This window comes from Lissotriton helveticus, chromosome 1_1, assembly GCF_964261635.1.
Source record: "Lissotriton helveticus chromosome 1_1, aLisHel1.1, whole genome shotgun sequence".
Lineage (NCBI taxonomy): Eukaryota > Metazoa > Chordata > Amphibia > Caudata > Salamandridae > Lissotriton > Lissotriton helveticus.
Genome location: NC_136057.1, coordinates 1,649,709,565 through 1,649,737,094, shown reverse-complemented (window position 1 = coordinate 1,649,737,094; position 27,530 = coordinate 1,649,709,565). Strand labels below are relative to the sequence as shown.

Below are 27,530 nucleotides of genomic sequence, written 5' to 3'. Positions count from 1 at the left end.
TTTCCAGATCTTTGTCTGAAAAATCAGCTCTATAGGGTTTCTGCAGTGGCTTTGATTTTGAAATATCGATTCCCTTACTAGCTGCAGTGTCTGTTAATTTTTCATGGAGCACTCTGGTGTTTCGGGTAAAACTTTTTCCAATAAACAGCAACTCTTCTTCAGAATAGGTATTTAATCTGTCTAAACCTACATTTCCTGCCATTAGCTCTTCCATTTCTATTCTAAGCTTGAAAATATCTAAAGGTTTCGACTGAGGAGTTTGTTTTTCTAACTCTCGACTCCACCTTTCAATTTCTTCAGGAGTCACCAATGTGACACTCTTGGTACCCGAAGTCGATTCCATTTGAATCTCCCTCGTGTTAAAAGGATTATGTCTTTTCTGTAACCTTTTCCCTGCACCCCTAATGGGCAGATCCATTAGCGAGACCTCGGACTCGCATTCACTGGTCTGGTCATCCACAATTAAGGGCTCCGGTCTTGGCTGTGCTACAACTGGAGTAATAACTGGAGTTTTCGGACTTCCCTGTCTATCCCCATACAGCGGAACCACTGGTCCAATAGTTACCGGGATTGTTAAGGCTTCAGGGCTTGTATTTAACTGGGAGATTTTCTGAATTATTTCGGCTCTTTGCTTAGCTAAAGCCTCTCGTTCCCTGTCCTCCAATATCCTGTCTAAAGAATTATCATGTAATACCTGCGGGGTCAAAGTTGGGGCATAACTCGGGGCAGTGGGATGTGTCTCACTTGGTCCTTCACCGTAATTAGGTTTTGGGAACAGACTTCATGTGCCAAGGGATCTTGGTTCTTCCTCAGACGGGGGTCTTGAGAAAGGAACTCCTGACGTGGAAGGCCTTGCCTCACCCTCGTAGGGAGGTCTAGAGCAGAAATCTCTTTCTCTCGAATATCTTGACTCCCCACAAAATGGTGCTCTTTGACAGCTATCTCTAGCACCTAGAGGTCCCAAACCCTATTTGACAACTCTCTCCTACACTTACTGATCTGGCCTCTTCCCGGGGAGGAGGTCTCCGAGAATTATCCCCTTCACTAGAGGGTCGGTGTCCTTCATTATAAGGAGGCGGACTTCTCATAAACATGTCATCTAATAATTCATCATCCGACTCCCCCATGGGCACCCAATGTTTGAATTTTTCTGTTCTCTTCTCTCCTGCAGGAGGACCACCCATTGGCATCATTGGAAACAACCCTTCTACGATCATATTCTGTCTCCACTGTTTCATTTTTTATCACGGGTCTCTTGTTTTAGATTTGGATAAAATTTTGTTAACCCTTTATCCATTCGGGGCTTGTCTCTCTCAAAAGCTTCGATCTCCCATTCCTCTAAAGCTGGGATGTAAGTCATTCATTCGGGTTCTCAAATTAAATAGAATTCTGCCATTGAATGTACCCTCTAACGGAAAAGCCAAAATTCCGTCATCCTTGGTGTATTCCGCCCAGTTTTCTAACCATACACACGAGTGGTTCCCTTTATCAAACATCATGAATGATGCGGGAGTATTAGGTGGTGGAATGACAACACCTTCTCTGGTTTTAATCGGCTTGTCCTTTTTGAAATAATTCTTCACCTTATTTACAAGGGATAATTTTCTCTTATTTCCGTACATAATGTCGGTTTTATGCCCTTTCCACTGATCGTTCTCAAACCCTAAATATCGTGGATCAGGTCTAGTATGCGGTCTATACGAGTGCCACATACGATTTCTGCTAGTGACTCTGTTTACAAATTACTTCCAATCCAAGTGCGTTTTTTACTTTCGTGCAACCAATGAAGTGCACGGTTTCAAATAATCTCGACCAATGGGTGCGCGGCCTTTCGCGAGACAGGTTCTCACGCTTCGGCACTCACCCCTCCTTTACAATTCCAGCGCCGCTACACACCGGCTGCGTCTACCAATCCCAGCGCGGCACAGAGTGACGTCAGAGCAGCTCCGCAACTGACTCCCTCCCTCACAAGGTAACGGAAACTTAATTTCTTCTCTAAAAGTGCAAGTGCTTTGTTATTTAACAACGAATACACATTCGCCACTGTACCCAAGTGTCTAGACAGCAAAGATTTGTCTCACTGCAAGTAAACTACTTCCATTTACTTTTCAAACACTACGGATAGACCTCTTCTGCCTACCCTTCACGCAAGCATTAGGGAACCTGCTACTTCTTTTGACTTATCCACTTCTTCCCGGGATATATACTAAGTCTAAAGTTTCACCAGCGAACCCCTTTGCTATTACCCAAGCTCCGATGAACCTGCTACTCCTTCCGGTGTGATCCTTACTAGGTTTTTCTCACAATGGAAGTTTTGCCAGTGATCTCGTCGCTATAATTTATTCAAACATACATTCAGAAAACCCTAGTTAGTGCTTCCAGTTCTGCCTAACCTGCACTAACCTTCCTTAGGCCAGTGACCTCAACTGCGAAGTGGATTCTCTTCACCACTCGCTATTCAATTCCCCGGGGATTCCCAACAAACATATAAACACTTTACTAACGAGTGGGTTAATACATATATCAGTATAATAATAAGAAAAACAATTTAAAACATTTCATAATTTTTCAAAGCAAACATTTCACGTGAGTGATCAATTCACACAAACTGTTTACCGTCGTAGCAGCAAAAAATATTATCATAAAATTTTAGCAGCATCCAACTTATCTAGCTTAACTAGTCCTACCTAACTTTAACTAGTCCCTAACCATACCTCTGCTACCAGAAAATTACTGATAGAGATCGCAGGCCACCCGGCCAATAATTTTCACCATACACGTATCAGGCCCATATTCTTCCAAATTTATCATATACATTAATCGGGTGACCTAACAACTCTACTACCAGCAACCCTGGTTCCTTCTTACTTATTTCTATTGTACCCGACTTACCAATCCACTGTTACGGGTACCTAAGATCCACAATGGATCAGGGAGCTAGCTGTAAAAGGAAAGGCAGGCAAAATACACAACCCAACTTATTTCTATTTTGCATTAAATGATCACAGACAACTGGGAAGTTTTAAAAGTTTATCTAGGAATCAGATTCGGAAATCACCAAGTTTACAGTTAAAAGGCAATCAATAATCAAGATAACGAAAAGAACATAACCATAGAGAAACAGTGTCAGGGCAACCATTTATGAGTCTATAAGAAAGTTATAACCATGCGATCTACTAATCACGAACTAGACTTTACTGGTTTGGGAAAATACTGCAAGGTAAGGATTGGAAATCCTATACATCTATAGGAGGGGGAAAAATGGAACACGCTATAGTTCTAGCATCTTCACGTAAAATCAGATTTCAGGAGAAATTTATATACCACAGTTTTGATTCAGAAACAGCATGGAGAGAATGTGTTCTAAAAGGTAGGGAAACATAGGAACATGCTAAGAAAAATATACTGTATGACTTTTATAATAGGTTGCGGAAAGCATGGAAAATTAACATATGCAAGAAATGTCTTTATTAAAGCAAAGACAGGAAACATAGAAGGTGCAGTATAGAGTTTTCACACTATATTTACCTAGAAAGGTGTGCAGACCAACCCTGGCCACGGATCAGTCAAGGACAGGAAATACCCCAAGGAAGGACAGTCATCTATGGGACAGCAGGTGCAGATTGGACACCCCAGGACAGGACAGGTAAACCAGATTAGGATCAGGACAGGACCACCAAGGCACGACCAGCACCCGCAGTTCGGAAGCAACGCCTGCGCTCCACCCTCTCTGCGGCTATCAGTCAGAACCCCGATTGGGTTAGCGAACTCCCCAGCAAAGTGCTTCGCCAGCACTTAAGGTTTAGTAAAACCTTTAAAGTCTATGGTCAAATTCGGACAGAGTGCTCCGCAGCGCTCTGTATTCAGTCACCTATTGAGTGCGTTGGGTCAGTGACAGGTCAGCTATTCAGACAAATCGGACAAATTCTCTAGCTAAACCTAGGCTAGTTATACTGTTTTCGGGTCAGTGTACCACCCCCCAAATGTTGCAAGTGTCAGAATCCCCAATTTCGATTGGTCCCCAAGTAGGAAAGGTCAACACACCAATCAGAACAAACTTCTACCAGCTCGTATTTGCATTTTATGGAACCGCCTAGCAGATTTGGGGTTCCCATGACCTATTCTACAGAATACAATAGCAGAGTATACAATTGTTGCAAATGCAGTACAAATTCTGTTTCTCCGGCTGGGTGAAGGTGCATCTTCCCAGGCACGTCTTGGCAGGGACCTTCAGTTGGCATCTTGTCAATGCCACAGCTAGAGTTTGGGCATGCGCAGACTATCCTCTTAATATGGAGTCTTGAGCCGTGCATCAGACCCTCAATACCGCGGTACATGAAAAGTAAGCAAAAACAAATTAAAACATAGAAATAAATGATTTTACTACATATCATGAGTAGCTACCTTATATTTCTTACCATAAAAATATTCTATGCTATTATGAATTAGTGCAACAAACAATAACATGAGAGCATCTGCGCAAGCTTCACCATGTGAGTTTTCAGACAGCCATTTTAGAGGCTAATACGCATGCGCACATTTTCCCACCAGAACTGCAACTACGTCACGTCACGTGAGTGTGACTAACGCATGCGCAGTAGAGAATTCCCAAGCGGTGGCCATATTAAGACAAGGGTTATTCGTATTAGTAAAACACATAGGCAAGCATCACTAAGATACATGCATATCCAAAATAAAGGAAATTAGTAAAACATACAGTTGTATTACAGGATTATAAGTTATTCGAGGTTCATGATTTAAGCAAGTCGCGTAATATGCGAAAACTTGCTTCATCAGGGTCACTTATACCTTTATCACCAGAGAAATGGCATTCCTATAGTTCAGGTCGAAATAAATCATCACCTGGACTACCAGTGAGGTTGTTACCTGGTCCGTATTGTTACAGGCATTGCTAGTACTTTTATGTCAAACTAGTACAAAAATAGTGAAAATCAGCAAATGCCGCATCTTTCCGCTAGACACCTTAACTTATCACATCAAAATCATGCAGAGATCCCTCCCAAAGTATTGTAGAGCATTTTAAATGATTCCCAAAGCATCATTAAGGTAAACAGAAGAAAATGTGTCATGTTAACAAATAATACGTAGGATGTTCTATAAAATCTAATGTAAGTACCAGAAAGTGAGCCTAAAGTGGCAGCCTTAACCACCGGTCTGCAAAATGCTTGGGAACCTGTAGAAAACCACAAAAAAAAATAAACACCTCTCATCTGAGTGCGCTATCCGATCCCAGATTCCTTGTAGCTTTTCTATAAAAAGCCCCCCCCCAAGTCAATTCTTTTTTATCGCTAATAGTGTACATATACAAAATTCTCTATCAAGTATGAAGAAACTATTAGAAATCTTGGGGTGTCTTTGTGGGTTGCTATAGATCACAGAAACCACATCTCCTACGGGGGTGAGCACAAATCATATTAATATTGATAATTTACCCTCAATCTGAATGTCTTTGAATCCATTAAAAACTCATTTTATTTGTAATTTAGGTGAACTTACGATATAGTGATGGTTAGGTGGTGCATTATCCTTTGATACCTTGATATTATTATTGCCTTTAAAACAATAAAAATACAAACCCAACAAAAATAGAAAGGTAAACAAATATTGACCAACTAACTGTAGTGCATACGCATAACATATACTGAATGGTCTTTTGGTACAAAAATAAAAGGTTCCTTCGCCCAGGCTTAAGGATTTGCTTTTAACAGATCCACTTGGCTCCACCTTGAGAAGCATAAAACCAAGCTTGTTGCTACTCTTATGATAAATCTATAAGAACTTTTTTTTTTCATTGGTATAATGCATTGTTTATGGAGAGACTTAGTTTGACACTCATAACCAAATAGGCTTTCTCTCTTTCCCTCCATTAATATCCATGTGCAGACCCGGAAATCTGGGAACATGCTTTCCTACGACATACACTACTGGATCGGCAACGACTCGACTCAGGACGAGCAGGGCTCAGCAGCCATCTACACCACCCAACTGGATGACTATCTGGGAGGCAGTCCCATACAGCACCGGGAGGTGCAGGGCTACGAGTCCGAATCCTTCAAAGGTTACTTTAAGCAAGGCATCATGTAAGACTAATTGATTGAGCATTATGATTAGGGAAAGAGAGACAAGGATGTGGTGAAAGGCCATGGTGCTTGAACATTCTCTAAACAAATGGTGAATTTAGACTGTCCTTGGACGACTTGGTTTCCTACAGTAGAAGAATGTATTCAGTCTTTGTAGGAGGGTGGGGGTTCATTCAGCCTAAAAACCTGAAGGTCAATTTAGCCTATAGATGAACTGGTGTATCAGTGCACTGAGGCATCCATTTGTACACATGTATTCTTTGTGGTAATTCAGGCTTCAAAAAAAGTGCCTGTGTACTGATAATCTCATGGCTCAATGTGTGCACTTGCATATGATGTGGCTGTGGGTAGTTGAATATTAGAAGGTGGTGATAGAGGGATCTCTGTGAATGAATGAGAAGAGGAGACTTCCAGTGGAAGGGGAGTGTAATGTAAACCTGGGAGGGAAGTTTTGACAAGAGCTGAGTCTGGAGTCGTTCTGCCAGTACCTGAATAGTGAGCTCACCGTACACAACTGAAGGACCAAGGGTAGTCAAAGTGAGGGAATAGGCACAAATCAATTGGGTGCACTTCTTTACTGAAGATTTCTTGTGAGTGAGTAAGCAGGTGTCCGCTAGTTTACTATGGTGAAGATTAGGGTAGTAAAAAAGACGGTGGTTGGCAGGTCACGCCTATGGCAGGTGGCGGGTTGGTACTGAAAATGCTGAGTGTAGACTGATGTTGGCATAAATTTCAACCATCGGGTGCTTTGAATTTGCGTTGAAAAGTATGGGGACTTGAGGCTGAGCCGTAGGAACAGTAGACATTTGTGCATTGAATCCAGACAGGGTTAACAACGTTACAAATCAGGTGTCAGATGAGGTTGTCTGCGATGGGGACGCTAATTTGCATGCAATAATAGTTATGTATTTTGGAAGCAGATTTTGCACGCTATTTTCCCAAACATTGTCCCTTTTGATAATTCATCTCCTCTGCACGCTCTCTGCACTTCCAGCTATAAAAAGGGAGGTGTTGCCTCGGGGATGAAGCATGTAGAAACCAACATATACAATGTCAAGAGGCTCCTACATGTGAAAGGGAAGAGGAGTGTGTCTGCAAAGGAGGTAAGTGCCCCGCCAAATCTGTATTCACATCCAATAAAACAAATAGATTCAGTATTTTAAAGCAAATATGCAAAATTCAATAAATACAAACTGAAGATTGGGATATCTAGAACCAGTTCCTACAAAAACAGCACAACTTCATGAACAGTTAGATGTTGGTTTGGAATTGCAATGTTATCTAGCACACTGCAGTCTGTTCATGCTATATTGCCGGGTCAGTGCCAACTGACCTGGTCTTTTTACACAGTAAATATTAGCAAGTATGAGGTGTCGATATGTTCCTGTGGAAAACTATGAGAGGTGTGAAAAACTCTGCCCCACTCATATCCGTGACACCAGTGCAAACAGAGACCACTTGTAATCGTGGTAGTAGGGTCATAAATGTTTCTGCAGCACATACCTGCAGCAGGATCATGGTGGAAGACAGAGGTTGAAACATTTTCAATGGTGACAGCTCAGCCCGGAGCAGCTACCAACCAATCTTCCTTCTTGATTCTCATGCAGAACTATGTGGACGGGAGTGGACTGAAATCAATAGATTAATTTCACAATTTTAATATGGGCTCCAAACACAGTAAGCATACATGAGTAATGCTTAAATCCTTATACTATTGGTCTAAAGATCATGAGAACATTGGAATGTTGAGAGCTCCATTGAAGACAGTGCGGTGCTCCAGGATTCTAATGGCCGGTAGAAACCCGGAACATCATCATTCCAATGTTGCCTCACAGAACCCGAGGGAAATTCAACCCCTCAGGCTTCGTGAGGCCTTTGTTTTAAAATTAGAACATTCTGCCCTCTAGGGGTGGAATGTTCAAATAGCCTTAGAGCCCTCATTAGCGGGTTCTACTCGCCATTAAGGGCCCACTTACTTGTTAAAGGCCCACTCCCTTGTTTAAGGCCCTCACCTTCAGCTTGGGCCTTGAACGCTAGAGCAGACATTTAATGGCCGATTGAGCCCGCTACGTCAGGCTCTAAGGCTATATTCTTATTCAAAAGTTGCAATACTCTCTGGTTTTATGGATTTAAAAATCGCTGTTGACAGAAAATAGGTATGTGTGTCTCTACAAAAAGATCTCCTTATTTGTGTTATCATAATGTACATGCACAGTTCTCTTCGGGAGAAAGTGGTATAAAGCTGAAAGCTACCCTATGAAGACAAGTATACACCAAGATGCCTCTACTGTTTATAAATAGAAAATAATCATCTTCTGCAGTCACCATAAGGATGAAAAGATTGATGTTTTCAGTAGGATAGGTGAATGTCTGTGTAAACTGTTACTTGCCAATGTTGCCAAAATGGTGGTAACAAAACAGATGTGTACACAATAAGGCTGCTGAGACAATATCTCAATGCATGGAGGGTTAAGAGGATCCTGGGTCATAGTAATACCTCCCAAGTACAATCTTAAAGTCACAATAAGTTACTCCAACTGACCATGAGGTGGTCACTAGAGGGTGCCCTTTTAAATGGGGGGATGTGAAGAATTAAGTGTGAGGCTAGGTGTGTCACTTCACCATAAGGTGAGCAGGGAAGCAATTCCCTTTTGTTTAGTTACCCTTACATACCCTAGTGGTGTCATGCTTCATCATCGGGTTACCCCGACGCCTCTAAGTCGGGGTGGGCTCGACCACAGTGTTGGGAGCACTTTGAATATGTAGAAGACCAGGGGGACAAGTTAAAGATAAAACATCTCTGACAGATCACCAGTTTCCCTTTATTCTTGGGTCTGTCAGGATTATTAAAACCTTAAAAGAACGGGTCGGTATAGGAGTGTTATGGTCCTAAGACCCTAGTGCCAACATGTTTCAGTCCATATGCGGCCATAAAGGTCCAGGACTTTCTTCAGGGCAGAGGTTGGCCTCCCTGGGGTACAGAGAAGGGGGGTCCCTATCCTGTAATTGAGATAAGGGCAGAGTAGCTGCTCCTTACGTATATGACAGATCAGTTATCTGTTTAGTGTGGATCTTCATCTGTAAAGGGAATCAGGAAGAGATAAAAAACATACAGATTTGTATGAACATATTGTGGAATTTCCATAATGCTGTTACCCAAATTTGTGCAGTTGACAGAGACCGAACCCACAAGTGCCCACATGCTGTGCAGCAAAGTAGTGTTCAATCTCCTGCCAACGTGTGCCACTCGTTACCTCATCTGTACATGATATTGTAATGTGACAGAATACAGTGCAGTGGTGAAATTACTCGCATACTGTCACTATTGCCTGCCAGAGTGTACAACTAATTGAAATCCTCAAAAAAGAGCAAAAGTATCTAAAAAAAAAAGAAAGAAGATTTGAGAGGGAGTGTATCTAAATTCCCTCCTTTGAACTTGGGTGGAATTATACCTTCCTGGAGAAATATTAGTGTCTTCATGCTGGAATTATAATAGAACAACAACACACCATCCCATCCAGTTTTGTGCCATGTTTAAAACCACTTCTTTGTGTAGTACAAGATGACTATTGCATTTATGTACGTTTTCCTTCTCTGGCAGGTAAAATAGTAACACAAAGTGTGAAATATTAGCACTAACCTCTTACGTAGTTTACTCAATTTTTTATTCCCCAGTGAATCCCTGTGAGAAAATTTATCTTTACTGTGATTTAATTATTTCTAATTCCCAGTTTTCTCTGTTCTTGTGCACCTTGCACTAGGTGGATTTGAACTGGAACAGTTTTAATGTAGGAGATGTGTTCCTGCTGGACCTTGGCAATGTCATTGTTCAATGGAATGGACCAGAGAGCAACACAACGGAGAAAATGAAGGTATTTCATTCAACCACATATTTTACATCCACCTTTGAGTCAGTGTATCTGACTAACATCACTATAACTATTTATAGGAGTGCAAGAACACAAAACATCTCCAAATGTCTGTAGACATATCTTGTTCTCTCTGTGCCATGTATGAACTTTAGTTCCTGAATAATCTTTCCTTTGTTAACCTTTCCCTCCCACTCAGCTCAAGAGAGTTTGCAAGTGTCTTATCACTCACTCACATAAACAGATTGGAGCCTCAATTGTCTTTCTCATGATATTTGGATTTTTATTAATTCATTGCGGTTATCTTCAAAATTGAAAACAATTTTACAATGTCAGTATACTTGCTATGTTGTTGTTTGTTAGCCATTCAGAAACATTTCTTAAATGGTGCCTTGTATATATCTAAGCAACTACCATTTAAATCGACATGAATAATTCAGCTAGATTTGCAAGAGACTTATACTGAAAGTAAAACACAATTTGAAGCTATCGATATGCTAATGTTACTCTGAGGTTGTGTAGGATGGACCATTTTCAGGTTCTCATCTTACTATCTGTAGCCAGAATTTGCCTTGGACGTTTTAGTTTCTGCCAATCCGACAAAATGCACCAGGTCACAAAAACAGCAAATAGAGTAGTGGGAACTTCAGTTATCAATGGTGTTTAGTTACAGTCTGGGACAGAAACTTTAATTAAATATAAGAATCCTTGCCATGATGGGAGACAGTCCAAGAGCATTTCTAGTCTAAACATTTGAGGAGCCAGAAGCAAAAAAATCATCTTCACATAATTTGAGTCAACTATCGATATGCTAATGTTACTCTGAGGTTTGGTAGGATGGACCATTTGCAGGTTCTCATCTTACTATCTGTAGCAAGAATTTGCCTTGGACGTTTTAGTTTCTGCCAATCCGACAAAATGCACCAGGTCACAAAAACAGCAAATAGAGTAGTGGGAACTTCAGTTATCAATGGTGTTTAGTTACAGTTTGGGACAGAAACTTTGATTAAATATAAGAATCCTTGCCATGATGGGAGACATAATTTGAGTCAACTACTAGCCACATAATTTTAAGGCTATAATGGTGTAATACATAATATGTCTTCGTTTGGATACTTGGAGCAAAATGGTACCTAACTAAAGACAGAAAATGACAGGGCAGGTGCAAGGAAAAGTGTTTGTCGAAAGAAATCAAATAATTTATATCTGTGGCTGGTCCCTCAAATTATTTTTATTCTGCTCAGAGCAATGGGGTTAGCTGTGGACCCACCTACATTTGATTTAAGGGTAATGGAACATTTTGAGGTAAGGACACTTATTGTGGAAAGGTTAACTATCCATAGTTTGTAGCACATCAGTAAGCATCATACTGGCTTCCAAAACTACATACCTAACATCTTGTCAAATAAACTAATTTTTAAGTAAATCTTAAACCCCCCTTTCCTCAGAATCAATCAACCAATCAGGCATTTGTATAGCGCGCTACTCACCTGGAGGGTCTCAAGGCGCTTGGGGACCCCCCCTCCCCAAGCGCCTTGAGACCCTCCGGGTGAGTAGCGCGCTATACAAATGCCTGATTGATTGATTCTGAGGAAAGTACAAAGCGCCATCCCACCTCCCTGACTTTCAGAACAATGATGTATGTCATATTCAGCATCTGCATTGGAAAAGCTCAATTAAAGAGAACTCCTTCCAGCTATACAGGCAGCTCTTAAAATAATTCTTTACATGTCTGGCAGACTGTCAGCTGAAATAAAAAAAAAACACAGCCACATCACCCTTATTAAAAAACAAATACACTGCCTACCCCTAGGAGGCAGATTTAAGTTTAAATAGTTTAAATAATATTTAAAGCTACCGACAATTCAACCTTGACTTTCTAGTCCACACATTGAGTAGGAATAAAATCTGAGAAACATGTCTATTCTAATACCTGATATAAATATCATAGGCCTTTTCGCAAACTTCTTCAGACCAACAGTCTGCCCTAGGGCATCTCACCAGTGGGGTGACAGTACCGCTCTGCTAGTAGATGAACGATTTACAACAAGTATATCTTAGCTACTTTGTGCTACTCTTTTAGTTAAAGTTTTAACTGCCATTCAGAATTTTAAAAAAAAATCTTTTGCGTCTCAACACTGCCAAAAAGTGTTTTTCACAAGGTGCACATGTCAGAGAAGAGCAGTGCTAGGATAACTTCCAGATTGGTGCATATGCTGCCCTACCCAAAATATTAGAAGAAGAGTAAGTCTCCTTTCACCACATTGCTTAATTTTACCTTGAAATGTCATTCACTACTTATACCGAAAGTGGAAGTTATTCTGGAAAGAATTTCTAGAAGATCAGGAGAATGCCTCATGCAAACCCGAACAAAATAAGTGTCCCTTAGATCCTAGAATTGTAGTGGGAGGGCATGGAGGCGTGAGAGTAGCAGGGTAACACAAGGTAAGCTGACTGTCTCTTGCGCTGTCAGAGCAGCAACCTTTAAAGGGATTTGTCTCTCACCCTCATTTGTGCAATGTAACCCTTTAGCTGGTGTTTGACGTATGACTAAACTAGGATTCGTCCAGCAGGTGCTTGTATGCCATTGAAAACCTGAAAGGGGTTTAGGGCGTGAACCTCTGCTCAAAATTTTGGCTTATTTCCGTCTTGCAGGAGTAGGTGGAATCTGGATTTTTTTAAAGTGTTCTGCCAGCCTTGATTGCTCTCCAAACATCCTTCCTCCATTATGGGATGTATTTGTTCAGCTGGAGACAGTGTCCCTCCCTTTTGAACATATATAAATAAAGTAAGAAATTGGACTATTGTTTGTGGGGTGGGGTTGACTACTATCCTCTAGCTGCTGCTGCTGCAGGTAAGAGCGGTGGGGCCGGCTGGGGGGGATTTCGAGAGATGACCATGAGGGAAAAATAATTATTTATTTAATTTTCTCTTGTGGTCGCCTCTCAAAATCCCCACCAGCCTGCCCCACCGCTCTTATCTGCAGGGGCCGCGGCTGCTCGCCTCAAGGAATAAGCAGAGTCCTTTTCAGGGTGAACCCTCAAAGTCCGTAAATTAACCTGACTTTAACCCACTGGTAGCTATTAAACAGAGCAGACAGGCTTAGCGTATAGCAATGTGAAACCAAAGTATTTATGTAGTACCAAAACAGTGATAAAATTAAAATACAACAAAAAATAAATACCGAACCTAATTAGAAACATACCCCCAGATGCATCAAGCATCCATTTTGCGATTCCTTATTAGCGAAAAATAGGATTCGCTAATAAGGAATAGCAAAATGCTATGCATGAAGAAATCGCTAAAAAAATTGCGATTTCTTAATATTCTTTAATTGCGTCTCGCAAATTGCGAGTCGCAATTAAGTAATAACTTCCCATTTATTTCTATGAATGGGGAGACAATCTCAATTTGCGATTAGCAATTGGCGAATCGCAAACTGAGAATGCAATTTCAAGGGTGCAGGGGTGTCCAAAGGACACCCTGTTGCACCCCTGAAATTAATCTGTGCGCATATGTTGCGCACACACATGCCCTGTGTGCAACATGAAACTTTGAAAAATGCACAAAAGTGAATTTTTCAAAGTTTTTGCAAATTACCATGAAGTTGAACTTCATGGTAATTTGCTCCCCTATTAGCAAAATCGCAAATTTTTTACTTTGTTGCATTGCATTTAAGGAATCTCAATTTGGGATTCCTTAAATGCAATCGCAATTTAAGGAATCTCAATTTAGAGATTCCTTAAATTGCGATTTTTGCATTTGGGATGATGCATCCCAAATGCAAAAATACCGGTCGGAAAGGAGCAGATTCTTAGAATCTGCCCCTTTGTGACCAGATTTTCCTTTCATGCATCTGGGCCATAGAGTACAATTTGATAAACAAAATGACAACAAAAATACAAACATCCAATAAGGGAAATAGGAGATCTGATTTCTTTAAGCTAAATTAATTCCAAGAAGCACAAAGTGCCAATGAAATGAACTGTTGCAGTAGACTCAAACCTAGGTGCAATTTCACATTGACCGTAATGGAGTGGTGGTCAAATACACCAACTAGGTTCATCCTGGTCAAAGATTTTACCCTCTGACTTTAGTCCTTTATATCTCAATCCAACACAAGAGTACTTCAAAATAGCCACAGGACCTCGGCGGAGGCACTTAGAGACTCACAGGGTGTCAGGCAGAGGCCATGCAGCAGGGTCCAGTTGAGTATACTTGCCACAGGTCAGCTGGACAGTTGCAGGAAAGACCTCTTGTAGCTTGCTGTCTACCTGTTGCCACACAGGAGGTCATCAAGCTGACCCTTGGAGTACACTCCTTTTGTACTGGGTATAAGAGGGAGCAGGTCCAGTCCTACTGGACTCCCCTCAAGTCACATACAGCTGGTCCAGGGCTTTTCTGATCTTTCACAGGTCTAAGAAGTGTTCTGACGTGGGTGCCTTGAGCTGCCACTTGTATGCATGGCGCGAGCTAGTGGGTGGGAACAACTATTGATATGCCCTAACCCACAGGTAAAAAATTCCCTGGTTCAACCATACCCAGTTTGGGTATTTTCATGATGACGAGAGTCTTGAGCCACAGCCAAATTGGGTTCTGAGCTTTGGGGGTGTGTGTGGAGAGTGTCTTGGAGTAATCCTTGTGTCTTACCATATCTACAATTAGAGTCCAGATTGAAAGTCCGTAAATTAACCTGACTTTAACCCACTGGTAGCTATTAAACAGAGCAGACAGGCTTAGCTTATAGCAATGTGAAACCAAAGTATTTATGTAGTACCAAAACAGTGATAAAATTAAAATACAACAAAAAATAAATACCGAACCTAATTAGAAACATACCCCCAGATGCATCAAGCATCCATTTTGCGATTCCTTATTAGCGAAAAATAGGATTCGCTAATAAGGAATAGCAAAATGCTATGCATGAAGAAATCGCTAAAAAAATTGCGATTTCTTTAATTGCGACTCGCAAATTGCGAGTCGCAATTAAGTAATACCTTCCCATTTATTCCTATGAATGGGGAGACAATCTCAATTTGCGATTAGCAATTGGCGGATCGCAAACTGAGAATGCAATTTCAAGGGTGCAGGGGTGTCCAAAGGACACCCTGTTGCACCCCTGAAATTAATCTGTGCGCATATGTTGCGCACACACATGCCCAGTGTGCAACATGAAACTTTGAAAAATGCCCAAAAGTGAATTTTTCAAAGTTTTTGCAAATTACCATGAAGTTGAACTTCATGGTAATTTGCTCCCCTATTAGCAAAATCGCTAATTTTTTACTTTGTTGCATTGCATTTAAGGAATCTCAATTTAGGATTCCTTAAATGCAATCGCAATTTAAGGAATCTCAATTTAGAGATTCCTTAAATTGCGATTTTTGCATTTGGGATGATGCATCCCAAATGCAAAAATACCGGTCGGAAAGGGGCAGATTCTTAGAATCTGCCCCTTTGTGACCAGATTTTCCTTTCATGCATCTGGGCCATAGAGTACAATTTGATAAACAAAATGACAACAAAAATACAAACATCCAATAAGGGAAATAGGAGATCTGATTTCTTTAAGCTAAATTAATTCCAAGAAGCACAAAGTGCCAATGAAATGAACTGTTGCAGTAGACTCAAACCTAGGTGCAATTTCACATTGACCGTAATGGAGTGGTGGTCAAATACACCAACTAGGTTCATCCTGGTCAAAGATTTTACCCTCTGACTTTAGTCCTTTATATCTCAATCCAACACAAGAGTACTTCAAAATAGCCACAGGACCTCGGCGGAGGCACTTAGAGACTCACAGGGTGTCAGGCAGAGGCCATGCAGCAGGGTCCAGTTGAGTATACTTGCCACAGGTCAGCTGGACAGTTGCAGGAAAGACCTCTTATAGCTTGCTCTCTACCTGTTGCCACACAGGAGGTCATCAAGCTGACCCTTGGAGTACACTCCTTTTGTACTGGGTATAAGAGGGAGCAGGTCCAGTCCTACTGGACTCCCCTCAAGTCACATACAGCTGGTCCAGGGCTTTTCTGATCTTTCACAGGTCTAAGAAGTGTTCTGACGTGGGTGCCTTGAGCTGCCACTTGTATGCATGGCGCGAGCTAGTGGGTGGGAACAACTATTGATATGCCCTAACCCATAGGTAAAAAATTCCCTGGTTCAACCATACCCAGTTTGGGTATTTTCATGATGACGAGCGTCTTGAGCCACAGCCAAATTGGGTTCTGAGCTTTGGGTGTGTGTGTGGAGAGTGTCTTGGAGTAATCCTTGTGTCTTACCATATCTACAATTAGAGTCCAGATTGAGAGACAGCCCTTGTACCCACAGTAAACACAGAGACTGACGTCTGGAAGAACAAAAGTAGTTTTTTCAGCAACCAGACAGTGGATTCACAAGAACTGGTTTGGCATCCTGTTTGCCTTCATTTCAAGTTTGCCCCAATGTGATATGTAAAACCCGTAGACAGAATTCTAGTAGGCAAAAACAGGGCTCCTCAGCAACCAGATAGCAAGTACGCGAGAATTGTTTTGTCATCCTGTTCTCCACCTTTGAAGTGCTCCCCAATTTATTATATGTAAACCCAGCAGACCTGTCAAGCAGGATTTGAGACTCAACCAGGATTTGATACTGTAATGTCAAAAAGGATACTCATGGACCCCACCCTTCTTATATGGTGAGATTCAGAGGAGTCATCAGATCAGCCTTTTGTTTGCTCCTGGGAGGTATACCTATTCATACCTATTGAAATGGTAATCAGAGGTTAGGAGAAGTTGAGAGCAAATACAAATGAGAATTTAGGAACTTTAGGCTGGAAAAAGTTAACTTTTTAAAAGTACCCTTAATTTTTATTAACAATCTGACCACCATTAAATTGGACTTTTAACAACTAATAAAATAGTTATTTAATTATTTCCATGGTCGTTCCATTCCCGTGATAGAGTATTCGTTTTGCCTGCCACAGAGAAAAATAGCTTTTAGTCACTGTAAGGACATGTTAACCTTACATTTCTACATATCCTACATTTAAATACTATGCACTGTGCTTTGTGGGTGACAAGGTCTACTTAGGGATGAGTTTTTAATATTCAAAAGGGAAGTTTTGACTTGACAAAGATGATTATTTTGACAGGTCGTATTGAATGTTTTACACTACTACAGTAAGGCTACACTGGTAGGCCTGAACCCCTGTTTGTACTGCCACTGTAGTGGATGACACAATAGGTGCTGCAGTCAACTAGTGGCATCTAACTTCTAGGCCCTGTGTACATTTTGTACCATATACTAGGGATTTATAGGTAACAGTATAATACAGTTTGTTGGTTTGTGCATATTCAGAGCTCCTCTCCAGTCTCACTTGATATTAATTAATGCAGTACTGAGTGCTCCATTTTTTAGCTGAAGCCTCTTCATCAGTCTTAGCTGCCAAAAACACAAAAAATCATTCTCTTCTGATAGGAATTTTGATAAACTCTCATTCTTACAGTCTATCTCTTTGTAACCAGTGCTCTGAGTGCAGTGCTTGGAAAACAAGATCTGATAAAAAAAGCTCTTTTAATCTGCACAATAACTACCAGGAGAAAAAAACAAATACCAATTTAAATCTAGTGCTCTATTTTTAATTGTTTGCATTACTTCACTCGACTCTTGCACATCTGTTAGACCATGGCCATTGTCTACTGCTCTATGCCACACTTACATCTTTGCTGTATCTATACCACATTATTTCGACTCTACAAATCTGTTTTAAAGGGGTGCATGAGACGGTTGTCCTTAACGTCCACCGAGATTGGAATTTTAACATCTCCTGAACTGCCAAGAAGCAATTAAGTGCCCTCTGCCCATTGTGTATGCATGTGTAAAATGGAATGCACATAAACTGTATACAACATTTAAAAGTAGGTTCTTTCTGATAAAAAAGATGGATATATTGCTTAAAGTGGTACGTAATAGATATTTTATGATCTTTCCAGGTGCAAAAAGATCTTTTTTGCATCACTTTACTAACAATGTTTTTACGTGCTCCACAATGCACATTGTACATAGGTATCCAACTAACAAATTTCCAACATTTCTAAGAATACCGTATTTGCCACACCATTCAAGTAAAACATTTTTTTTTTTTTTACAAAATTTGGATTCTCTTGTAGGCGATGCTTCTTGCCAAAGACATCCGTGACAGAGAACGAGGAGGACGTGCGGAAATTGCGGTGGTGGAAGGAGATAAAGAACAAGCTTACCCCGAGCTCATGAAGTTTCTGATGAATGTGCTTGGTGAGCGGACCCATAAGCTAAGTCCCCCAACTCCTGACGAGGTGGCAGACCAGCAGCAGAAAGCCAACATCATGCTCTACCAGTGAGTATGCTGCACTTACAATCTATACTCCTCAACTACTACACCGCTCCTCAACCAGATTGCCATTGAGTGCTGAAGATTTCCAGTTCTTTCAGTCAGGGGTGTTTAATTAGTACAGTGCTCCAACAAGAACAAAGTTTGGCTTTACTGTATCTAATAAAGTCTTCTTTTTGGATGACATCAAGATCTTAGCAAATAGTCTCAACAAGACCAGGCGATTTTACTGCTACAGAAGTCATGGGTCATTCTGCATGCTATTTAAAGACCAGTATATTGATGTTGTGTTGGTCCAGGAAAACACTAATGGGCATATTAGCAAGTGCAGTATCGCCGCTTTAGCGACACTTTTTGCCGCTAAAGCGGTGATATTTTTATCGCCCTATCAGCAAGCTGTCGCTAACAGTTGTTAGCGACAGCTTCATGGCAAAAGCAACCGTTTTGGGTGCTGCTTTGCATGCCAGCAATATTTATCGCTAATGACATGCAAAGTAGGTGTTCCCAACCAAAAGTCTACCAAAAACATCTGCTAACAGACCTACCCCCATTAGCAATGAGGCCCCGGACCCGGTTAGCGATGACAAAAGTCGAGCTAACTGCATTCATCGCTGGAATTTTTACACCTGCTCAGAACACTACTTACCTATCTACACAATGGGAGGTGGATTATGGGGCTGAACCCACCAGGGCATATCAGCAAGCATTCCCCTATCGCTGGCCTATTTGAGCTGGATTCCATGCGATGAACAGGCATTTCGCCGCTATCGCTGGATTAATTATCGCATTTGAAATACACGTTGCTAATAACACCCTATCGCAACGAAAAAATCCAGCGATAGCTGGTGACAGAAAAATGTGCGCTAAGCTCGCTTTGCGATATTTATCACAAAGCGTTGCTAATATGCCCCTAAGTGTTGTGAAATTATATTCAATGGAATTATATGAAGTTTGTTAAACATGAGCTGTTGAAGAGCCTAGCTTATCTACTTAGCCATCCTTTCTGTCTCAAAAGTGATTTCTTGTCCACCTGTGCTGGAAAAAAACATACATGAAAGGTCACAGAAGACATAGGAATTTAAAATCACAAAGTACTGTCTCTAATATTTTCTTTTACTTTCTCTTTCCAGCGTTTGTGATGCTGGAGGACAAATGCAGGTGACTGAGGTGGCAACTCGGCCTCTGGTCCAGGATATGCTGAACCATGATGTGAGTATTGCTTGCAGTTATTAAAGTTACCCACTGCATAATTGTGCCTAATACATAAATTGGTCTGGGTTGCTTATGGTTCCTTTTAAAGAGGGCATCGTCTGGCAGTTCAGGAAGGATTCTTTCTATGTGGAGCAGGGCCAGTACTAATTAGTATAAGGTGGCCTTTGTCTAGAGCATGGGTACTCATAAACATTTCCTGAGCAAATGTATGTTATGACTGAGGGCTTCAATGATGCCAGCAGGGTGAGGGTTGGTGTAAGGTGGGTGTAGGGGAAGCAAAGCATGTACATGGTTTGGACAGATGGCCGTGGAGTTATTTTGAGGGTCAAATCATATCCTTTGTGTGCCTTTGTCCTCTTAATTGACAATGTGTGACACAGGAAATTGAGCCACAGAAGGTTTGAGGCAAGCTCAAGCCAGATGCAAGGCTCTAGCTCAGCTCAAGGCTCTCTTGGATCCTCAAGCCCAAAATGAACAAAGCCTCCATGTAGCTGCCCACGTTCTAATGTCATGCATGAAGAATTCAAAACAAAGCATTACATTTTACTGTAAAATGAGGGCAGTAGAAGGATGCCCATCTAGCTGAATTGCACAATTTGAAACCAAAAAACCTGGATGCATTCCGTCTTCCCCACTGGACCAAATCGTGTGATCCTAGATAATTGTTTTATTTCACTTTGCCACTTTTTCTTCATTATCACATATGAGAGCACCTTGAAATACTTGAGTTCAGGATGTACACTGTACAATACCTATTACATTTGATTAAATAAACTATACGGGTGTTCTTTGTAAAACAACCTAGGCGGCCCAGAGGGTGCACATGACAAATGGCTTGCCTCTTGGTTCACTAATAGCAATGTTGTATGGTCAGGGGGAGGCAAGAATGTTTCTAAGTTCATGTTTAAAAACTACCACTTTTAATAAATGCCTATCAATGCAGTGATATAATCTGATGTACTAAGGTGAAACTCTTTTGCAAATGAGTGAAATGCACTTTTTTGAATTTTGATTAAAATGTATCATTTTTTCACATGCTTGTTGCGCGCTGCCTTTAAAAATGAATGTGTTCCTAAAGCTAAGTGGTGTGGGGATCATTCCTTGTTTCTTTTCCTTTACTTTAATTAATGTGTAAAGAAATGCTTGCCCGTTTAACAGCTTTCTGAATGTTAGTGCTCTTTAAAGTAAACAGCAGCCCAGTTCTGCTGCTAACCAGGGGGCTGCATGTATAGGACAGGCTCCACTTTTAGCATCTGTGCCTAAAGTGACATATTGAGCAAACAACAATGAGCTAGAACTCAGGCTGACCATCCGCCAGTGGCTGAGATCAATTTAAGCATTCCATCCATCACCTTGTTGTTGTTGCAGATGACATACTATAATGAAGTGGGAATTTCCCAAGTGTCTTTCACACAAGTTATCAATTGTCATCTACCTTGGGTGACCACTGTGGAAGAGGTACAAATATGTCGATGCATGCTGTTATTCCTTATTGTAGCGCCCAAGCATTCTGAGCAATAAATGGCAGAGAATGCCCTTCTAATAATAATAAAGGCATTCTAAATGAAACATTATGTTGATTCAATTAAACACTCTTATGGTGCAAGTAGCAATATCTCAATAATGCCGTTCAATGTTGAACCCATCCCTATACAAGACACATTTCTAGTGATCTTATTCGATCACTTATTAAGACCTAAGGTTTGATCTCAATTTCACAATATCGCATTTTAGGCATTCACTATGTGGCTCTGTACGGATAGACTTTTTAGCTGCTAACGTAAAGTGACTTTGGAAGAATGTTAATTTTGTTCTATGTTTTCCAATTTGAGAATGTGTCGGAATAGGAGTCCGAAAGAATGGGGTTTTATGGGCTTCCTCTAAGTTGGAAGGAATCTGATGAAAAGCTGTTATAAGACAATGACAGTAAATCTGTGGGCTCTCTGTGGATACCTGATGCCTGGGTTGTGTAAGAATGAGACATAATGCACCTACTACTATGACTTGGCAACTTGAGAATGACATCAAAATACAGTAATAAAGCAAAAACTAGGTCATTAAAACAGTTTAAATCTTCTGAAAGACATTGGTATTTTGTAGTGCAGATCTGGGAAACCGGATACAATGAGTAAATACAGGTTTCGAAAGGTGTTGAAGGAATTTCTGTTACAGGTTCCGTTTAAAAGCGGAGATTGACATGGCCTATAGGAAATGCGTCAGTAAAGCATTTTAGATCCTTCATACGTTTCCAGATCATCACTGTTTTAGGCTTGAAGTCTTTCTGAATCTGAGATGTCCTGCTTAAGTAGGTTTGGCTTCTTGAAGGCCACTTTCTGCTAGAAAGCTGAGGTTTTAGAGGTAGGTAGTCAGGTTTGTTCGTGTCAATCGTCATGTAGGGATGCATCCAGCCTTAATTGCAGTCTCATGGTCCATGGGAAATCAACCTTGTAATAAAAGGAGTTTTCTGATGCGCTGAGATCTGTTGTTTGGGCAGACCTGTTGCGGAATGGAGGATTGGTCCAGAGAGGAGCTAAGCAAGAATTAGGCAGTCCAGTCAATGTGGTGGTCTATATTTGAAATGACTAGGGCTTGAACAGCCAGCGTAAGATCTTTTTTTCAAAGGAAAGGTCTGTGGCTCCCGAAATGTTTTTGGATGGAATCTGGCATTCTTGGCCAGCAGTTGACTATGTAGCTCAAGGTGAGGTAATTATCAAGTCCAGAGATTTACCCGAGGTGATCTTTTTAGGGGTGAGACCCTTGTTCTTGAGTTCAGTAGAGCACTCGAATGGAAGTTCCTGTTCTTTGTTTGGGGAGAGAAAGATAAATTCAATGTTCTTATGGTTTAGCTTTAGAATTATGCTTGACATCTATTTCTGAATGTAAAAAAGGAGGAGACAAAGGTCTTGAGGCTGTTGCAGTATTTCGTGTCAATGTATTGTTGGATAGCATATTGTAAAACAAAATGGTGCCATGTTTTGTTACCACATCAACTAGGAAAGAGGTGGTTCCTCTGTTAGGGCAAAGGAGCGTTGCCCCGCTTACAACGAGTGGCACACAGCAGTAAACCAAAGTAACTAATAAAATGGCCTCATTACCATTTTATTATGCTGTTTATGCTGCCAGCGAGTTGGAGGGGAGTGTGGGGTGATTCTCTAATTGATTGGCATAGCAGGGATGATACCATAAAGCGCAAGTGCACATGTCGGATTGGCTGTCTGTCTTGCGAGGGCCAACCCGACATGCGCACTTCTAGCTGCACCTATCAAGGAGCTGTGCTAAGCAGCCAGGGATTACACAGGCCCCCAGTCTCAAAAGGAGCGCTGTGTCAGCCTGCTCCGTCCAATCCTGACACTCTCTCATCATGAGAGAAGTGCCAGTATTGGTTAGGTTCAAATTGGCATTAACTGGAAGTTTCTGACCTCGACCTGGCAGCACAGCAGCTTCGGAAGTAAAACTGCCATTGCCTAAAACAGCAACGCATCTGAAGAGAACCATATGCCCACCGACAAGATCTGCAGGAACATCACTCAAATGTACAGCAGGTGAAAGTTTTCCTGATGTTGCCACACTTTGACTTGCTTTTCGATTGCTTTCCCTGTAACCTGAGCAAGATGTCCCCTGCAAGAACACGGCAAGCCTTGCAGGAGCATCCATCAAACATACAGCAGGTGAAGGTTTTCCTAATGTCACCGCACTTTGACTTGCTTTCAATTGGTTTAACTGTAACCTGAGCTTCATTTAACAACGGGAACTTCTGCTGGGTTCAATGAGTTGTCTTGTGTATGTGGGCAGGAGTAACAAATGCCCCAGTGACTCTATAAATTACATTTGTGGTGAATTGTACTATTCTCTGGCCTTGGAGATCATTATATATCGTGGGCATGATGCACTAGTCGCAAAGGATCAATTTCAAGAATTCTTTGGTGTAGGTGTTGTGCTGACTACCACATGACTCCCTGTTCGGTTCGCCAACCGGACATCAACCATGTGCCGCAGGTACTCTCAGTGAGTTCCATACAGCCGGCTTTTTCATGTGGCGCTGCTGGGTACTTTCAACGGGCCGGTCCATGCACTATACACTTCCTTAGCTGAGAGGTTGTGGCCTAACAACCAGAGCTGCTGACTTTAAAGCCAGAGCGCTGGGTTCCAGTCTCGGCGTCAGCTTGGCATCTTGTGATTCTGGGGAAATCTTTTGATGTCCTGTGCCTACAAAAAATTAACCTATCCTTGGCCCAACAATTTGAAGCCATAAAAATGTGAAAACCAATCGGGTGAGGCTGCATAAGTGTTCTCTGATTTGCTTATTTGCTTGTGAGTGCGACTGGCGGGTTGGTGCTGTATCTGTGGCATTGTGGTGTTGATACACATATGTTGTTTGAGGTGGTGGCATTGGGCTGGGACACAGGTTCCATGTTTCATCATGCTCAGTGCTTTAATTGGACAGGTACTGAGTACCTTCACCTCTTTAATTTGAAAAGAAGCATGCAGCACTTCTCAGTAGCAAACATATAGGGAGTATAAGCACTTCCTTATTTGTGTTTTACGCACTGGTTGTGTACTGTTAGTGTTTGTGTAGTGCATGGGGGTCACGTGCAGTGCATAATCTGCTACGTAGAATTCAGAACTGGGGGTGCTGGGGAATACTGGGGACGGTGGGCAAAATCGGGGGCGCTGGGGAAAACCGGAGAAACCAACATAAAATAGATATAGTCTAGAGGCACTAATAATGCTGTGATATGCAGTGCAGCACATCGAACTTCTAAGTGTATGTGCAGTTTAGGACCTGGTGATGGTAGGCCTCTGTGTGTATTTAGTGGGTGCGGGGAGGATATGTGCTTCCTTCCTCAGTCTGGACACATCTCCCCAATTGAGCGCTGCTCTGAAAAAAAAGATTCCACCATCGGCCTTCATTTTCTTTCGCCTCACCACTTTCCAAGTCCACCAGCCGCTACTGCAACCTTGTGCTAATCAGACTTGATCCTGCTCCAAGAGGAACAGTGAAACCGGAACTGTGATGCCAGATCCCCTCCACAAAAAAACCCGAATCAGTTTTGGCCAATTGGGGCCTCATCAGTGAGGTGTGGCTTGAGTACAATGGCACATTGAGCACAGGACCCAAGTTTGCACATATCCATAGCTTAGGCCATTTTTGCCTAGTGTACCACTCCAAAGACTAGCCATATGCAAATCATACTTAATACTGCTCCAATAGGAACAGTCCAGCCAAACTGCCAAGGCCTTTTGGTTGAAACAAAGATGAATACCTGCCAGAGGGACAGAACATCTTTCACGTAGGGACTGAACAATTCCAGATGGGAGAGAATTTCCTTCCAGAGAGATAGAACCAACAAATAAATGCCAGAATGACTTCGTGAAAAATGCCTTACAGTGCATTGGTGCATCTTCCAATAAGCTGAAGTATAGTGTCTTCCAGAGATGAAGCATGCCAATTATTCCGTTACAGAGATTTCCTTCTCATGCTCACCGATTACTTCAATGATAATGAATGGCCTTCAGGCATTGGAGATATCTCAAGTTACATGTGGGTACCTTGCAATGACATGTTGCAACTTTACGTGAATGAGAACACTCCATGCGCGGCTTCTTACCATTAGCAACATCTCATTTGTGACATTGAAATACAAGAGAGACTTTTTATCGTCATTCCCAAATGAAATGAGGTACATCGTCTGTATAGCAGGGAATACAAGGGTAAATATAGGTTGTGTTAAAAGAACCAATCATGTGGTAAAAATATCAGAGAGAGAGAGCACAGAATAAATGAACTGGTCAATTTCGTAAGAAACTGAAAACTGTCCTCTTTTGCTAAAGTCTTTCCATACGCTTTTTGCGAACCGAGATGCCTTTGGGTGAACTTGGGGGCATATTATCAAGCAGGGCGTTAAAATTATCGCTGTTTTAGAGGCAGAAAACTGCCGCTAAAGCGGCGATAATGGGTTTGATAATATGCCCTGGAGAATTCCAATAGAAGACCATGTTCACACCAGCACCTGGGTTTCTATTGGAATTCACAAGGCCATATTATCAAGCCCATTATCGCCGCTTTAGCGCCCGTTTTCTGCCACTAAACGGCGATAATTTTTAATGCCCTGCTTGATAATATGGCCCTCGAGTTCTATGACTAAATCAGTCATCACAGCGTGGATGCTCAGAGATCAGTATTCTTTTGGACTGAATCAGTCGCCTGCTACAATCTCTGAGGCGAGCATTTCAATCTTGTAGGAAGGGGCTGTCCCTCAGCTTGGAAGGAAGGGAGCTCCAGTGGAAGTTTGCCAGGAGGAAAAAGTTTCTCATTCTGGAGGTGAGAGTAACTGTTGTACGTGTGAACAGAATGGGCTGTGGGGTGGAGTGGTTGGCGAGTAGCAGCATATGGATTTTGGTAGGTTGAAGGGGGGTGACTGCGTATTAATTTGAATGCAGTTAATAAAATGTCCCTTGTGATCATGTTGTATACTGTGAACCATCATGTTTCATATCCTAATGAGATAGTAGGAATGGCAGTAGGTAGATCAAACCTTCTGAATGCGTTCTCCTCTGGGCCAGCCAGTCAATTAATGATAATACCTTTTGATGGTCAAGAATATCACCTTATGATGTGGGTTTTTTAAACTTTATTAAGGGTGTGATGGAATCTTTGGAACATTTCAAAGGTTCAGGTTTTTACTAAGGAACACAGTCACTGAAGGTTAAAATTCAAGAGTTTGTAAAGATAATTTTAATGTATTATGAAGAATCCAGAGCTGTTCTAACCACCGCAAAGCCCCTTGAAACTGGGTAAATTGAGACCCTCTGACAAATCTAATTTACGGCTCTAATTTGTTTTCTGAAATCCAGCTATTCAAACATGGCAACTCACTGTTAATGGTTTTTCAGGACTGCTATATACTGGACCAGGGTGGGACCAAAATCTACGTCTGGAAAGGCAAAGGCGCAACAAAAACAGAGAAGCAAACTGCCATGTCGAAAGCATTGGTGAGTTAGACATCTTTTTTCACAGCCCATCGAAACCAACCTCAGGGTTTAAATATGTTCATAGAGTATAGCTCAGTGTGTATCGTTTACTGATGCAACTCTTTCTAACATTTAATAGTTACTATCTACAGTTTTTCATTTGATTACGATCATACACGAAAGGGAAACATTTCAGAGCTTACGCAATAAGCCGTTCGTCAGGCCTCTCTGGAGATCCTGACCTATGAATATTTATGGTGTACTTGTGGGCAGTGTGCTGTAGTGAAGGCCCTGTATTGTAGTGAAGGCAATGTAGTGTAGTGAAGGTAGTGGAGTGGAGTGGGGGCTGTTTGACATCTTGTGAGTGAGAGGTATGACCAGAGGGATAGGTTATTTGTGGTAGGAGAGTCTGTTGGTCAGTAAAAGAATGGGAGTAGTAAAGTAAAAGTACGTGACGTCTACTTAACGGGTGTGTAATGGAGAAGGTGTACTTCAGCGGGACACCCTCTTGTTCAGACAGATAAGGAGAGGCCTGGTGTGAGGACTTAACCTGATCTAGTAGGAAAGAGTAGGGGTTAGTGGAACGTTGAGTCATCTTGTCAAGTCCACAGCATGGGGTGGGTGTGTAATATTATATGGTACTCTTTGAGCTCAATGCGGATCACGATTTCACAACCTATTTATAATATTCAGAAATATCTACCTATGAAACAGGAAGACGCATCTCTGCTACATGCCCTCAAGCAATGCTAGGTGAATGTTTTTTGTTTTGTACAAAATCCATACTACTGACAAGAACCTACTCACCAGTCTGCTAGGACTGTGCACTGTAATTCATCAGGCTCCTATCAGTAAAACGATTAGCGTCTCTGGGGTCAGGTTTATTAAAGTGGACAATGGCGGCAGTGTGTTCTGTGTGCTAATACAAATATTATGGAACAGTCGCTGAGAAATCATTTGCAAGATGCAAAATCAGGTTTCCACAAACAAATAAAAATAGTTTCTGTAGAAGTGCTCTCTTTATTTAAGCAG

At 41.5% G+C, this 27,530-nt stretch overlaps 1 protein-coding gene across 2 annotated transcripts in view; it reads left to right on the top strand.

Annotated features, from left to right (window-relative positions):
• Positions 1–27,530, top strand: part of AVIL (advillin) — a 316,912-nt gene that overhangs the window by 150,493 nt on the left and 138,889 nt on the right. For both annotated transcript variants that reach the window (XM_078688810.1, XM_078688800.1), the window contains exons 4-9: positions 5,905–6,101; positions 7,096–7,204; positions 9,863–9,973; positions 18,115–18,320; positions 19,445–19,523; positions 26,421–26,519. In XM_078688810.1, the coding sequence (XP_078544936.1) occupies positions 5,905–6,101; positions 7,096–7,204; positions 9,863–9,973; positions 18,115–18,320; positions 19,445–19,523; positions 26,421–26,519 (801 nt within the window). The remainder of the gene's footprint in view (positions 1–5,904; positions 6,102–7,095; positions 7,205–9,862; positions 9,974–18,114; positions 18,321–19,444; positions 19,524–26,420; positions 26,520–27,530) is intronic.